This window comes from Carassius gibelio, chromosome A3 (genome assembly GCF_023724105.1).
Source record: "Carassius gibelio isolate Cgi1373 ecotype wild population from Czech Republic chromosome A3, carGib1.2-hapl.c, whole genome shotgun sequence".
In the NCBI taxonomy this organism is placed as follows: domain Eukaryota; kingdom Metazoa; phylum Chordata; class Actinopteri; order Cypriniformes; family Cyprinidae; genus Carassius; species Carassius gibelio.
Window position 1 is genome coordinate 9,339,004 of NC_068373.1, and position 14,604 is coordinate 9,353,607.

The following is a 14,604-nucleotide window of genomic DNA, read 5'->3' on the forward strand; positions in this document are numbered from 1 at the left end:
TGAATCAATATAACCCAACACTGACGGTAAACTCTAAGAATTCTAGAACCAGGTGAGTGGGAGGCAACCCACAACACATTAGTGACGAAATAGAGTCTGTGGTCTCCCTACCCAGTGGAGTAATGTAACAAAGTTAAAATACTTTGGGTCCCCCAACCAGTGGTGTAATGTAACGAAGTTAAAATACTTCGGGTCCCCCAACCAGTGGTGTAATGTAACGAAGTTAAATTACAGTAGGCTACTTAAATACTTTTTGGGAGTATCTGTACTTTACTTGAGTTTTTATATTGCAGCCAACTTTAACGTTTACTCCACTACATTTCCTAATGAATATGTATACTTTTACTCTGATACATTTCCCTTAAGTATATTCATTACTTACTTCAAAATAGTAAAAGAATAGTAGAAGAACACAGACTACAGGAAAGCAGGTTTGACGAATCAGTGGTCTGGCATTTGCAAGTGAGACTTATAAAAAACAAACACCTTTGCTCATGAGCAAACAACTGCGTACGATTTCATTTCCCTCTCAAGTCGAGTCTAGAGTGGGTGAAACACCACCGTCTGTGATGATATGATAAGTGTTGGTGTTAAGATGTGCAATCTGATATTATCAAGTTGGCTTTATCACCAAATCACACACAGCGTGCACGCATATGAATTTATTAGTCTATTAAAACTCAATATTACAGGTATTAAAAATTTTAGATTGCAAAAATGCTTCTGTATGCTTTTAATATTTATATAATTTAATGTAGGCCTAGTTAACTTAATCTATATCACACAAAGAGTACAGCTTTTCTGCAGATGCATGAACACATTTAATAATAGTTTTATACATGTTCAGTGAAGCAAATGACTTACAGGTGCTGGTCATATAATTGGAAAATCATCAGAAAGTTGATTTATTTCACTAATTCCATTCAAAAAGTGAAACTTGTATATTACATTAATTCATTACACACAGACTGATATATTTCAAATATTTATTTCTTTTAATTTTGTTGATTATAACTGACAACTAAGGAAAATCTCAAATTCAGTATCTCAGAAAATTAGAATATTGTGAAAAGGTTCAATATTGAAGACACCTGGTGCCACACTCTAATCAGCTCATTAACTCAAAACACCTGCAAAGGCCTTAAATGATCTCTCAATCTAGTTCTGTAGGCTACACAATCATGGGGAAGACTGCTGTCTTGACAGATGTCCAAAAGACGAACACTGACTTCTTTGCACAAGGAGAGCAAGACACAAAAGGTCATTGCAAAAGAGGCTGGCTGTTCACAGAGCTCTGTGTCCAAGCACATTAATAGAGAGGTGAAGGGAAGGAAAAGATGAGGTAGAAAAAAGTGTACAAGCAATAGAGATAACCGCACCCTGGAGAGGATTGTGAAACAAAACCCATTCAAAAATGTGGGGGATATTCACAAAGAGCGGACTGCAGCTGGAGTCAGTGCTTCAAGAACCACTACACAGACGTATGTAAGACATGGGTTTCAGCTGTCGCACTCCTTGTGTCAAGCCAGTCTTGAACAACAGACAGCGTCAGAAGCGTCTCGCTTTAAAAAGGACTGGAGTGCTGCTGAATAGTCCACAGTTATGTTCTCTGATGAAAGTAAATTTTGCATTTACTTTGCAAATCAGGGTCCAAGAGTCCAAGATGTGATATGCCAGCCCCAACAATGCAGAAGAGCTGAAGGCCACTATCAGAGCAACCTGGGCTCTCATAACACCTGAGCAGTGCCACAGACTGATGGACTCAATGCCACACTGCATTGCTGCAGTAATTCAGACAAAAGGAGCCCCAACTAAGTATTGAGTGCTGTACATGCTCATACTTTTCATGTTCATACTTTCAGTTGGCCAAGATTAAAAAAAAATAATTTCTTTGCATTGGTCTTAAGTAATATTCTAATTTTCTGAGATACTGAATTTGGGATTTTCCTTAGTTGTCAGTTATAATAATCAAAATTAAAAGAAAAAAACATTTGAAATTTATCAGTCTGTGTAAAATGAATGAATATAATATACAAGTTTCACTTTATGAATGGAATTAGTGTAATAAATCAACTTTTTGATGATATTCTAATTATATGACCAGCACCTTTAAGATGTGATGTTGCTTGTTTTTACTCATGATTTAATGATCACAGCACTGTTTTGCGTCTCTGAGCTATGGACTGTGTTTACTCATCGAATAAATCAGCTATTTTAACTAATCGGTTGAATAAATGATTCAGAGATTCACGCATTAACACAGCCAAATGCTTTGTTTCTGAATGAATCAGTTGAATCTCAAAGACTCACTCGTTAACATTCACGTGCTTCCACCTACTGGCGGTTTTATTTTCGCATTTATTTATTTATTTATTTATTTCATGTTTTAAAGGATTTCAAATGTCAGTATGCAACGTTTTATGTTAAAAACAAAACATTAGGCCTTTTTATACATCTCTATCTGCAGTTTAAACAAATCCATGTCCCCTCTGAGATACTTTAAATGTTAATACATGTTATTTCAGATGCAGATTCCATAAATGTTTTCTTATGCTGGAATGAAAGATACTAAATACCGGATGAAGAGCTTCTTATTCTTACCCAAAAATAGAAAATGGAAGAAATAGTTAAAACTGAACACAGCTTCTTTTACATTTTGCATTTAATTTTACTTTCAATACTTAAGTACGTTTAAGATTTTAAAAAATACTTTTTATACTTACAGTAAGTACAATAAACATGACAACGTGAACACACACCCGGAACTCTCTAATTAAACTCGCTAACCACTAGGCCACAACTTCCCCACAAATAGTACTTGAGTTAAAGACATACTTTAAGACTTTAACTCAAGTAATATTCTAAACAGTGAGTTCAACTTCTACCAAAGTAATTTTCTGGTAAGATATCTGTACTTTTACTTGAGTATGACTTTCAGGTACTCTATACACCACTGGCCCTACCTCACACGGGTCCCAGAATCAGCTAAAGACCAGCTGCACCCCACTAAGGGCGGCCCTGGTTGCAGTCATAGTTCCAAGGAACCACACTCTTAGTGTTTGAGACAAATGTGTCACTTGCACACCAAAGGATTCTCTTCAGTGAATGGGTGCCGTCAGAATGAGAGTCCAAACAGCTGATAAAAACATCACAATAATCCACAAGTAACTCCAGTCCATCAGTTAACATCTTGTGAAGTGAAAAGCTGCATGTTTTTAAGAAAAACAAATCAGTCTCAAGGCAGTAACCGATGGACTGGAGTGGTGTGGATTATTTGTGAATTATTGTGATGTTTTTATCAACTGTTTGGTCTCTTATTCTGACGGCACCCATTCACTGCAGAGGATTCATTGGTGAGCAAGTGATGTAATGCTAAATAACTCCAATTTTTTTCAGATAAAGAAACGAACTACATCTAGGATGGCCAGAGTGTGAGTGGAGTTTCAGCAAATTTACATTTTTGGGCAAACTCTCAACTTAAAATTTCAGAAAAAGCTCAATTATTGAATAAAGGTCAGACCTCAGAAGTCATACATTCTTACATATTCCAAGATTTGGACACCATTAAAGACTTTAAGCTAATAAAAGTTATAAAGCTCTGAGCCCTGTGATGATGACATTATTCCAGTTTGTCCATGACTTCAGCACCAAGGACAGTGGCCAGAAAACCAGACACGCAGGATAAGAAACATAACATTCATCTACTGCCAAGAAATGAAAAAAGCATGTGTGATCAAATGTGGTCATTTTGGAAGATGAACAGGCCCTACTTATGAATTTGTTCCTCTTTTAAAGTGGCATGACCGTTCTGCTTTTGTGCTCTCATTGGGCCTGCACTTCTGCTGATTGAACACACAAGAGTGCACTCTAATGATCTTCATTGCTCTTCTCTTCATCTTCTACTGAAGCATCACAAATTCCCTTATTAACACAGTTGCCTGCTAAAAATAAGACACATTTTTAACAAGTTATTGTTTTAGTAAAATATGATATCAACTTATTGAACATCTACTATGTGTGTGATTAACATATGGCCTAACATTAAAGTCTGAACCACACTACACTATTAGCAGTATTAGCTTGCTTGAAACTTAAAACTGTGCAACACAATTTACACACATCTTTGAGCATGATTTTCAAAAAATGACAAAACAAGTTTTGAGATTTCCTGTTTAACAGATTCATATAAAATGGCAAATTAGTTGGGAACTGCCAAACGACAAACAGAGTTTTTATTCTACTGATATACAAGTCAGGTACTGGATGATTTATATGCATAATCAACTCTCGTGCCTGCAATGGTCCAGAACAACCGTGAAACATATAAAAGTGAGTGACTACTCCACTCTACCACACGGTGTCGCTGTTTCTTTATTGTGAGGAACGGTGACTCAACAAGCGTGTACGGGACACAGTGGGTGGCCAACAGTGGGTTTGCGTAATCAGAACTGCGTCTGGATTTTAATGCACATTTATGATCTGCATATGCTATTTATTTCCGTTTTCACATAAGCATATTAAACGCTGCATCCAGTGAAAAGGGTTTATGTTTATAACTCAAATGTAACGTACAACGTTGCTATAGTGGAACTGCAAAGTTAGAATCTGCATGCAATGTCAATTAGTTGATTTGTCAATCTGCATTTCTATATTTCATACATTCATTCATTCATTCATTCGTTCGTTTATTCATTCATTAGCGTGTAGCTACTTTATTGTACTTTATTGTAAGTTCTGTTCTATACGATATTTTTATTCATTTTATTTATTTTCAATAAAACAATACATTTAGTTTTAATTAAAAAAATGCAAAACCTTTTATTAACCTGGCCTATTAACCTTAGTATGTATAACAGAAATGTTTACTTTTCTCCTTCAAAACTGCTGTAAAAGTTTTATTTTTCCAGATAGTGAAAAGTTCCTCTATGATTAAAAATAACTCGAAATGCAACACCATATAAACGTACATTTGAATTCCATTGCGCTTCTTGCACACATGGGCAATAAAGTGCTGTACTCGTGCAGGCGCACAGAGAGAATGGGAAACGACTGAACCCCTACAGAATACAGACAGAGCAGCAAAAAGAGAGAAGGACTGAGCTGCGACACTCATTCACAGAGAGCAAGAAGTGTGAATGAGATAGGCATTAGGCAGAGTGAGAAAGGGAGCCTTGGAAAGTAACAGCAGGTTTTCTATTTCATATTGCTTGAAGGTAGGAAAAGAGATAACAACATACCCGGGAGAGAGAAAAGAAAGGGAGAGTACTCTATCATTTCTTTTTTAGACGGGTTTGCCATACTTCTTCACCCGAGCAAAGAGGTATAGTGCACTTTGTGGATTTTTCTTTAAGAAAAGTCCCCTGTAATTACGCACAAATCTTTTACACGTAGACGTAGTGAATTGGAAACTCCACGATAATAATTCTTAATACATGCATTTCGGTGTTTTTTTTTAAATGCAAAAGTTTCCTTTTTTTGTTCAGCGCTGTTTCAGGGACATTGAGGACCCCGGGTTGCAATGATAAGGATTTTGGTAACGTGCGTCTCCGTGGTGTCCATCATCGGGATGGTGGCCGGTGTTCGTAGTGGATACGGAATAAGTATGTTCGCGGCTCAGTCCTCTCCTCCGGACCCGTGTTACGACGAGAACGGAAACCCCAGACGCTGCATCCCCGACTTTGTGAACTCCGCGTTCGGAAAGGACGTGCGCGTGTCCAGCACCTGCGGCGCTCCTGCGACGCGATACTGCGTGGTGACCGAGAAGGGCGAGGAAAGATCGAGGGACTGCAACATCTGCGACGCCACGGACCCCAAGAAGTCGCATCCGCCCGCGTACCTGACAGACCTCAACAACCCTCACAACCTCACCTGCTGGCAGTCGGACAACTACCTGCAATACCCGCAAAATGTGACTTTGACGCTGTCCTTGGGGAAGAAGTTCGAGGTGACTTACGTGAGCCTCCAGTTCTGCTCTCCTCGCCCTGAATCCATGGCCATCTTCAAGTCCATGGATTACGGAAAAACCTGGGTGCCGTTTCAGTTCTACTCAACCCAGTGCAAGAGAATGTACAACAAACCAAGCAAAGCTGCGATCACCAAGCAGAACGAGCAGGAAGCGATCTGCACGGACTCGCACACGGACATGCAGCCATTAACAGGTGGACTCATCGCGTTCAGCACGCTGGACGGCAGACCCTCCGCGCACGACTTCGACAACTCGCCCGTTCTGCAGGACTGGGTCACGGCCACCGATATCAAAGTGACCTTCAACCGGCTGCACACGTTCGGGGACGAGAACGAGGATGACTCGGAGCTCACCAGGGACTCGTATTTTTACGCCGTGTCTGACCTGCAGGTCGGCGGTCGCTGTAAGTGTAACGGGCACGCATCAAAGTGCGTAAAGGACCGAGAAGGGAACCTAGTGTGCGAGTGCAAGCACAACACGGCGGGACCGGAGTGTGACAGGTGTAAGCCGTTCCACTACGACCGTCCGTGGCAGCGCGCGACGGCCAGAGAGGCCAACGAGTGTGTCGGTGAGTCATTTCTGATGCACTTTAATGAAGCAAGTGCTGCTGCTTCTCTGTAGGCAAATATTTCACAACAGGTTTCACTAATATCTCATGCAGGAATGTTAATGGAATATGAAAATGTATGAATCAAAGTCTCGTGCTTTAACTTAAGATCTGTGGTTATTTTATATATATATATGTGTGTGTGTGTGTGTACGTGTGTCTGCAATGCAGGGACGATTGTTAATCAGGCGAAACTTTGAAATAGTTTTTGTTACTTTGAAAGCAATTTTCACTCAAAGTGGTGTGCAGATCATAGTGAAAGAAATGCGTTATAGATTAGACAAATGCTAAATCTATAGATATTTCATTAGTGGTCTCAGATTTTTGGACTGCACAAGATGCTGAGGTGATGATGAGGTAAAAATAAGGCACTGAGTTTGTTTGAACGATTTGTCAGCCTTTATTTTTTCTTTCCTGATTAATTGATCAACATTAGTGCCAAATGCATAATTTCGGTTAATGAACATATCGAACATCAAGATTAGTCATCTTCTTTTTTATTTCAGGAGCTGGGATTCATTTTTTTTTGTAAACAAGATTTTAACTTTCACATTTAAACTAAAACAGGGCACACTGGTTTATTGAAACCCCACTGAATTCACAAAATAAACTTAATTCATTGTAATGAATAAAATGATATTAGTTTAGGTAGGTTTTACTTTATTGCAGCTTTTGTTGTGAGAAGAACATAGAGCGTGTCCATGTTTTCACATACTGTAAATCCTATGCAATCCCACATAATTTTTACTCCTGTGATCATTCTTGTGATCATTTGATAAGATTTGAGACATTTGATTAGATTAAAACAAATTTGTTTTGTAGTCAAAGTCATTTAATCTTTAAACATGTCCCTGCTGCATTTTGTTCAAATATCATACCGTCCTCCCTGCTAGTGCTAATAGTTATTCAGTTTAATGGCTTGTGGGTGTAACTCAGTTTGGATGTGCCTTTCAACATCCACTCTGTGGAAGGAAACACTCTGGAGGGGGAGATTTGCTGAAAAGGCTTGTCGTGTTATTGCAGGGCAGGTGTCATTATCAGATTGAAGGAAAGATTGCATCGGTCTTGTTGTTTGTTTTGGCGAGTTGAAAGTAAACTGCTGGTTTCCAGATTAAAAGTCAAAGAAGAAAATAAAATCGGTTGAGAAAACACGAGCATGAGGATCTCATTGTGAAAGAACTCTATAATTCCTTTCTTTTTCACAAATTGATCATTATAAGGGCTGCCGCAGGTGTTTCATCAAATTCATACATTGCCTGTCACAATTACTGGCATAAAAAGATTTCCTCTACTCTATTCACGCCGTGTTCAACACGACTCCACGATGAAAGCATCACGCTGTCAGCAAATGCTCTGTTTGATGAGTTTGTTGTCACTTGGTGAAGTCAAAAACTGAATTAAAAAGTGTGAACGGTTATTAAACGCTCCTGACAGATGGCCGTCATGCGTATGCCAACAGTTTTGAGCAGTAGATGGATGTGTGTCAGTAGGCCTGTGGTTATAAATAAAAGTTCATTCTCCATCTCGTATCACCACCATCCTGATACAAGAGATGACTGACAGAAGCTGTTTTCTCACTGTGTGCTTTTGCACGCCACAATACAGAGTTGAACAGGAAGGCTCGATGATGAAGCTGTAAATAAGATCTGTGACAGAATCAAAAAAAAAAAAAAAAAGTCTGGCCAAAAGTTTTGTATCAAACTTTTTCAAAGAGATTGTTACATCTGGTACAAATTCACTTGCTTTGATCGAGCGCCTCATAATTAAGAGTAAGTCTTTCTGTCCGGATTCGTTCCATTCTGCTCAGTGGAATGAGGTGAGCACGACAGGTATCTGTAGGAAATTAAGTGTAGCATTCACAGGACGACAGGAATGTTATCTAGATAGATATTTTCAGATTTTATGTATGCACTGTACAATTTTTGCCAAACCTGCAAAAACATGCAGGGCAAAAAGCCAGCAGACTGAGAAAAACATTGTTTATAGTAGGCCCTGTAGTTATACTGTTATTTATTTAATTATTTATCCACATTTGTGTATTATTATATATTATTTATAATATAATATAATATAATATAATATAATATAATATAATATAATATAATATAATATAATATAATATAATATAAATGTCTTTATTTTTCTGCAAAGTCTTACATGCAGAGGTTAAAATAATGTTATGTTATTAGTAAGAAAAAATATTAATTATTTGATAGAAAAATATTTATCATCACACAAAAGTTGCTTAAAATGAATTTTTCGGATTTCACTATCAAAAGCATCATGTTCATTCAAAGACATTTTTAAATGCAGCTTCCAAAAACTGTATGCATTTGTGAAAATAAATGTGCAGATTTGTTAAAAAAGCTCTGAAATGCAGTGACGGAAGGTGTATGAATTTATTTAAATTGGTTTATTTGCTTGTGTAAATTCGGTCAGTCTAACCGTGATCATTTGTTACAAAGAGAAAGTTCTGTTCCATGAAAAACCGAGGAAGTTTTCTTGTCAGGTAATCCAGAATTGACACGGATGCCACAGTTTATAGTTACAAATGTTTTGATGCTTTTTGTCTTTCATGAACTGCTTCACACATAGAGATCTCACAGTAGCACACAGTTGTTTCCGAGTATTTCCTGAGCTCCTGATGGCTTGGTAGTTTATGTGAACTTTGCATTTTTGTAAGACATGAGCAGTGATATAACAAGTGTATTTATTTCTCATACAGTATATTCCACACATGCATAGTGGAGTATGAAGATTACAGATTAACTATTACAGAAAATAGTTAAAAAGGTTAAAAATAAAGGTTTATCTCATCAAGTAAGCCAGAACTGACACTAATGCCTCCTTAAAAATGAAGTGCATAATGCCACTGTTTATGATGCATTTAACCTTTCATAAACTATTCAAGCATAGAGAACTCACAGACTGATGGTTTAACATGTGAACTTTGTGTCTTTGTAAAATAAGAGAAGCTAAATAACAGGATCTCTCACAGTTACATGACACAGACACAATACAAAAATCATTTGTGTTGGTTTACAAAGGCTAAATGTGCCATTACATTGCTCTTTGTTATGATATTGAATTTAATATACTGTATATATTATATTTGTATTTATGTACCACAGTGCACAGTGCACTCTTTTTCAGCTACTGCAGTATTTAAACTTCAGATAAAAAAATATAAAAAAAACGTTTTTTCTTGCAATTCTGAGGGGGAACAAATCTGATAATTTGAGAAAATGTTTTATTTTTTTATTCCATGGTGGAAATATACAATGGTGATAAAACCTCCCTTGAATGAAGACAGCAAATCTCATTGATGATCCATAGCATTCCTAAGATCAAACCTTTCACCATTTCACTAAAAGCATTTGTAGACATGATGACCAGATGAAAATTTTGCTTCTTCGGAAACTTTCCAAACATTACATTTCATTGCGCACAAATATGTCTTCGGCTGGCAGGAATTTTTCAATGAGTTGGGATTAGTTCAATCCTCCTTCCAACACAGAAACCTAAAAATAGACATGAAGGTTTTCTGTGCTCCAGATGTATGCGTAGACTTCTATCAGGGATTGTATAATTGAATGAATAGTTTACAGATTGCTGTTTGTGTTAGCAAAACTTTGTTGTCGAGTCAAAGCGTTGAAGTGAAGCCGTGTGTGGAAGCTGATTAAGGCAGACGTGCATCGCAGCTCTTGACACAGAGCAGACTGCTGGAGTTGTCTTGTGTTGGATCTCTCTGCATTGTTCCACTGTGGTCCTCCGAGTCGTGGTGTTTTTGGCCTGCTGGGATGTGAGCAGACGAAAAGGAACCGCCAGCAGATTTCTGGGCTACCATAAAGAGCTGCTCGAGGTCTGCGGACCATCTGTGGTTTTCTCAGTGTTGTTAACGGACCATAAGTCTGATGAAAGAACTGTGCAAAAGGGTGATGTCATAAAACCTCTGAGTCTCCCTGCAGAAAACAACAACCGCTCGACATTCAGTTCCTCCAGTGTGTTCAACCGTGTTCAGAAGTGAACATAGTATTTTATAATATTTATATTATATTATATTTTAAAATATATTTTTTTATACTTTGTAATAGTAATAGCATTATCATTTCCTTTTTTTTTTTTCAATTTTATTATCACTTAAGTGATTTCCATTACTGCAGTGTCTTGCTCAAACATATTTCAGTAACATTTTAGCCTTTTTCCCCCAATAAATATTTGTTTATAATTTTGAAAATTATTGTAGATTTTTTATAATATTTTACTTTTATTATGAATTTATTTTAGTGTATTAAAATAATAATCACATTAATTATTTTTTAAATCAATGACTTCTAGATTTTTAAATCAATTACTGAGAAAAATTCCTCTAGCTAAAAATTTTTTCAGGAACAAATTTCATTTTAGACATAATATTCTTACGTTAACGTAAACGTAGCTTTATATCTTGCAAATAACATCAGAATAAAATGTTTAAAGTGAAGCCAAAAATGAAAATTACCCTACCGTACTCTAGTGGGCTTTCATCTTCACAATGAGTCTGTCACAGAGCCGTTGCACGGGGGGCTGTGTGGCTGTTTTTTGCAGGAATTTAGTACTACTGTATTTAGATTTACAGTAGGCTAAACCTTTCCCAGAATGCGCTGAAAATCTACAATAACATACTGTCCACAGTGAATACAATAAGAAACCTGAGAATACAGTAATACTGTGAAAACAACAATAATGATTTACAGTGTGCTGGTTGGTATCTCTGACAACAATACACTCTCTGACCATCCAATCAAAGGATGTGAAAAATATGACATCCTTAGGAAACACCTCTGATAGTAATTTAAAAAAAAACTAAATTGAGAAGAAAAAACAACACATTTTAAAAGGCTCTATTGTATTTATGAACTTACTTTCTATTGACTGCTTATGCTACTTTTGTCCAGAGAACAAGTCTTCAATACATTTCGTCTATTTATAGCCATTTTAAAAACATCCACTAAACCACAAGCATTGTTTGACAAACCAAAACTGTAGGATCACAAGCTTGTGTTTTTGTGGTAAGGTACAGGGGAAGGAAAGAAAAAAAAAACAGAACTGAACAAGACAAAGAAAACACAAAAAAGTAATCCAAACCCCAATGTATCGCCAGTCCTCTGGGCAAAGATCTCCATGTTTTAGGGATTTTGTTTTGTTGAGCTCATAATTCAAAACACACATGACTTATGAGCCAAACGGCTTTGTTTGACTTCATGGGAGTTCAGAGAAAACATGATATATCCTGGTTTTAGAGGCGGGTTAGGAGAGGTGGTCCGTTTTCTGGTGGAAGGGTCTGCTTGCTTTGGCCTTCTGCTTGTTTCCCTGCTAATATTTATGTTTTTAATCCCCCGTCAGTCGGTGTATATTTGTGATCAGCCTTTTGGGTATTATTTGAATCTCTTTTTTGGATGTCTGTGCTGGTTTTTCACCCCAGGGGTTGAAATTGTTGCCAAAGCTTTCCGGCAGGTTTTCGGGTCCTGTGATGATACTTTTGAAATACACTTGTCTTGGGAAAATGAAGGATCATCTGTGAAATGCTGAACCTGAATACAATGGTTCTGTGGCAGTACTGAACCGCATATACAACAAATTATAATATAATGATGTTTTTATATTCACTGTGATAGCCTGCTGAATAAATTATATGAATTTCAACCTCCTTGCAGCAAGAGCATCTTCTGTATATACTGGGACTGATTTACATTGGCTGGTCTAACAAATCTATCCTAAATGCACTATAACTTAAATTATATAATACTTGTGTATATATATATATATATATATATATATATATATATATATATATATATATATATATATATATATATATATATATATATATATAATGTATATATGTATGTATGTATGTACATACATAATGTATATACAGACAATAACGTTGTGAAAATGATACCCACACGTGGATCATGGATCCACTATATCCACTATAATCTCTGTATTATGCATGCCAGGCCAGTAGGTGGCAATGTCACTTTTGTAAAGAAACACTATGCACCTGTGCACATACCTAAAAACACATTATACGCATAATACACATGTGCATGATGTCTCCGTTTTCATACATTTGTACATTTTCAGAGTTTAGACAGCGATGAAAATGATTTTGTTTTTAAAGTTTTCAAAAGTTTTTTTTCAGGCCCCCATAAAACGGTGTTGTTATGTAAATGAACAGCCAAAACATCAATTTTTAGTAGAAAATAGTATCATGTAAGCACCCCCTTAAAAGTAAAGATTCTTTATTGTATTGATGGTTCCATAAAGAACTTTTACATCCATGGAACCTTTCCATTCCAAAAAAGATTCTTCATGTTATTCAAATGCTCTTCACACTAAGACAAAAAATGGCTCTTTTAAGAACTGTCCACGAAAAGTCATTCAGGAACCTTAAACTGCTCTTCTACAGTATCATTGTGAAAACACACTACTTTTAAGAGTTTAGAAAACAATACAATCCATTAAAAACCCATTACATTATCCACGACATTACAACCCATAACTATAAACGACGATATTTACATGATTCTCTGAGGCATACAAAGAATACCATGGTATTACCATGCCACATCTACCAAAAAACTATTCCTTAAAAGCATCATTTAAGTATTTAAAACACAGTATGTGTAAGTATTGTTTGCAAAAGTGATGACACAGTATGTTGACCGTGCTAACATTCTTTTAGTGGGCAAAAGCAGCTCAAAGTAAATGTGTATTTTGGGATCTGAGGATTGTGGGTAGTTGTGTATTTGTGAGAGAGTCAATATCTGCTTGCGTGTGGTGACATGAATGTTTTTGTTGGTTTTGCTGTTCCGGTTTGAATCTTTTTGGCCCGCATTTGTGATAGCGCTCTGGTTAGCGCAGGACCGTCCTGAGCTAGAGAGAGAGGAGATGGAATAATGAATGCTAGGCTAAACGGACACGTAGCTTTTAATGTAGCTTGGCTAACAGTTTCAAACTAGCTTCATCAACACTGCTGTTCCCTAAACTGGAAGCTCACCCCCACCAACAAACATCAAGGACTGTGATTGCAGTGAACGCAGAAATGAACAGAGTCCAGTCATGACTACATCTGCACAATGGCTGCCAGCGGGGAGGAAATGATGGATGAAGGTCTTTTGTCATTGGCTTGGTCGAGATCTCCCGCTGGGTGGCCTGCATGCTGTCAGAGAGCAGAAGCATTTTTAAGTCATCATAACTATTCTACATATTATACCATCTCAGAAGATCAGATTTCTGTCTGTAAAGCCACTTTGGGATCATTGCCTTGTATTTGTGGCTTAGTTGTTGTGCGACTGTTTTTCTCATCAGTAAAGTCAAAATGAAACATTCGTGATGCATTTAAGTTCTGCATGTTAAATTCTTCAAGAAATCAATGTTTCAGTCTATATTACGTTAAATATGATATATAAGCACTATAGGTTCAGAGGTCATTATATTATTCGTTAATTTGATCTGTTAACAGCCTTGTATTACATATGTAGAAAAGTTGTCGCATGACTCGTTTCTTGATTTTGGCCTACAAAAATACACCACCCCCCGTTGTACTCTATAGTAGACAACACATATGTTTTGACTGGATTTGATTTCATCACTTCACGTCAGCATTTCACTTCCAGTGTGGAAAATATTTCTCCTATTCAGTAAATTAATACAGAAAAACTTACTTTTTGGAAACTGGTGAATCCTTCCTGTGTAAGCTAAGCTGTTAGCTGGACACATTTCAAATCACGCCAAAGGCCTGAGCCCTAAAACTGGTATATTTGTCCAGATAGTGACCTCTATTTCCGCAGGATAACTCTGTTGAGATATGCTATCTGCTCTCTACACTCTCTAATGGGAAACAGGGTGAATACTGTGTCCTGTGTCCAACACGACAAAGCGCAAACGTCAAGATCACTCAGTGGCTGCTCTGTAGAGTCAAGGGTCTGAGCTAAAACACCCGCCATTCCTTAGCACCCATTTTTTTTGCACTATAAATACCCAA

The 14,604-nt window shown here is 37.1% G+C and overlaps 1 protein-coding gene across 2 annotated transcripts in view; it reads left to right on the forward strand.

Annotated features, from left to right (window-relative positions):
* Positions 1-5,108: 5,108 nt before the first annotated feature.
* LOC127945400 (netrin-1-like) overlaps positions 5,109-14,604 on the forward strand; it is a 40,927-nt gene continuing 31,431 nt past the window's right edge. The window contains exons 1-2 of one of the 2 annotated variants that reach the window (XM_052541840.1): positions 5,109-5,320; positions 5,484-6,533. In XM_052541840.1, coding sequence (XP_052397800.1) covers positions 5,519-6,533 — 1,015 coding nt within the window. In that variant the 5' untranslated portion in view covers positions 5,109-5,320; positions 5,484-5,518. Of the gene's footprint in view, positions 6,534-14,604 lie in introns of both variants that reach the window. The other variant, XM_052541839.1, reaches the window with a different exon arrangement.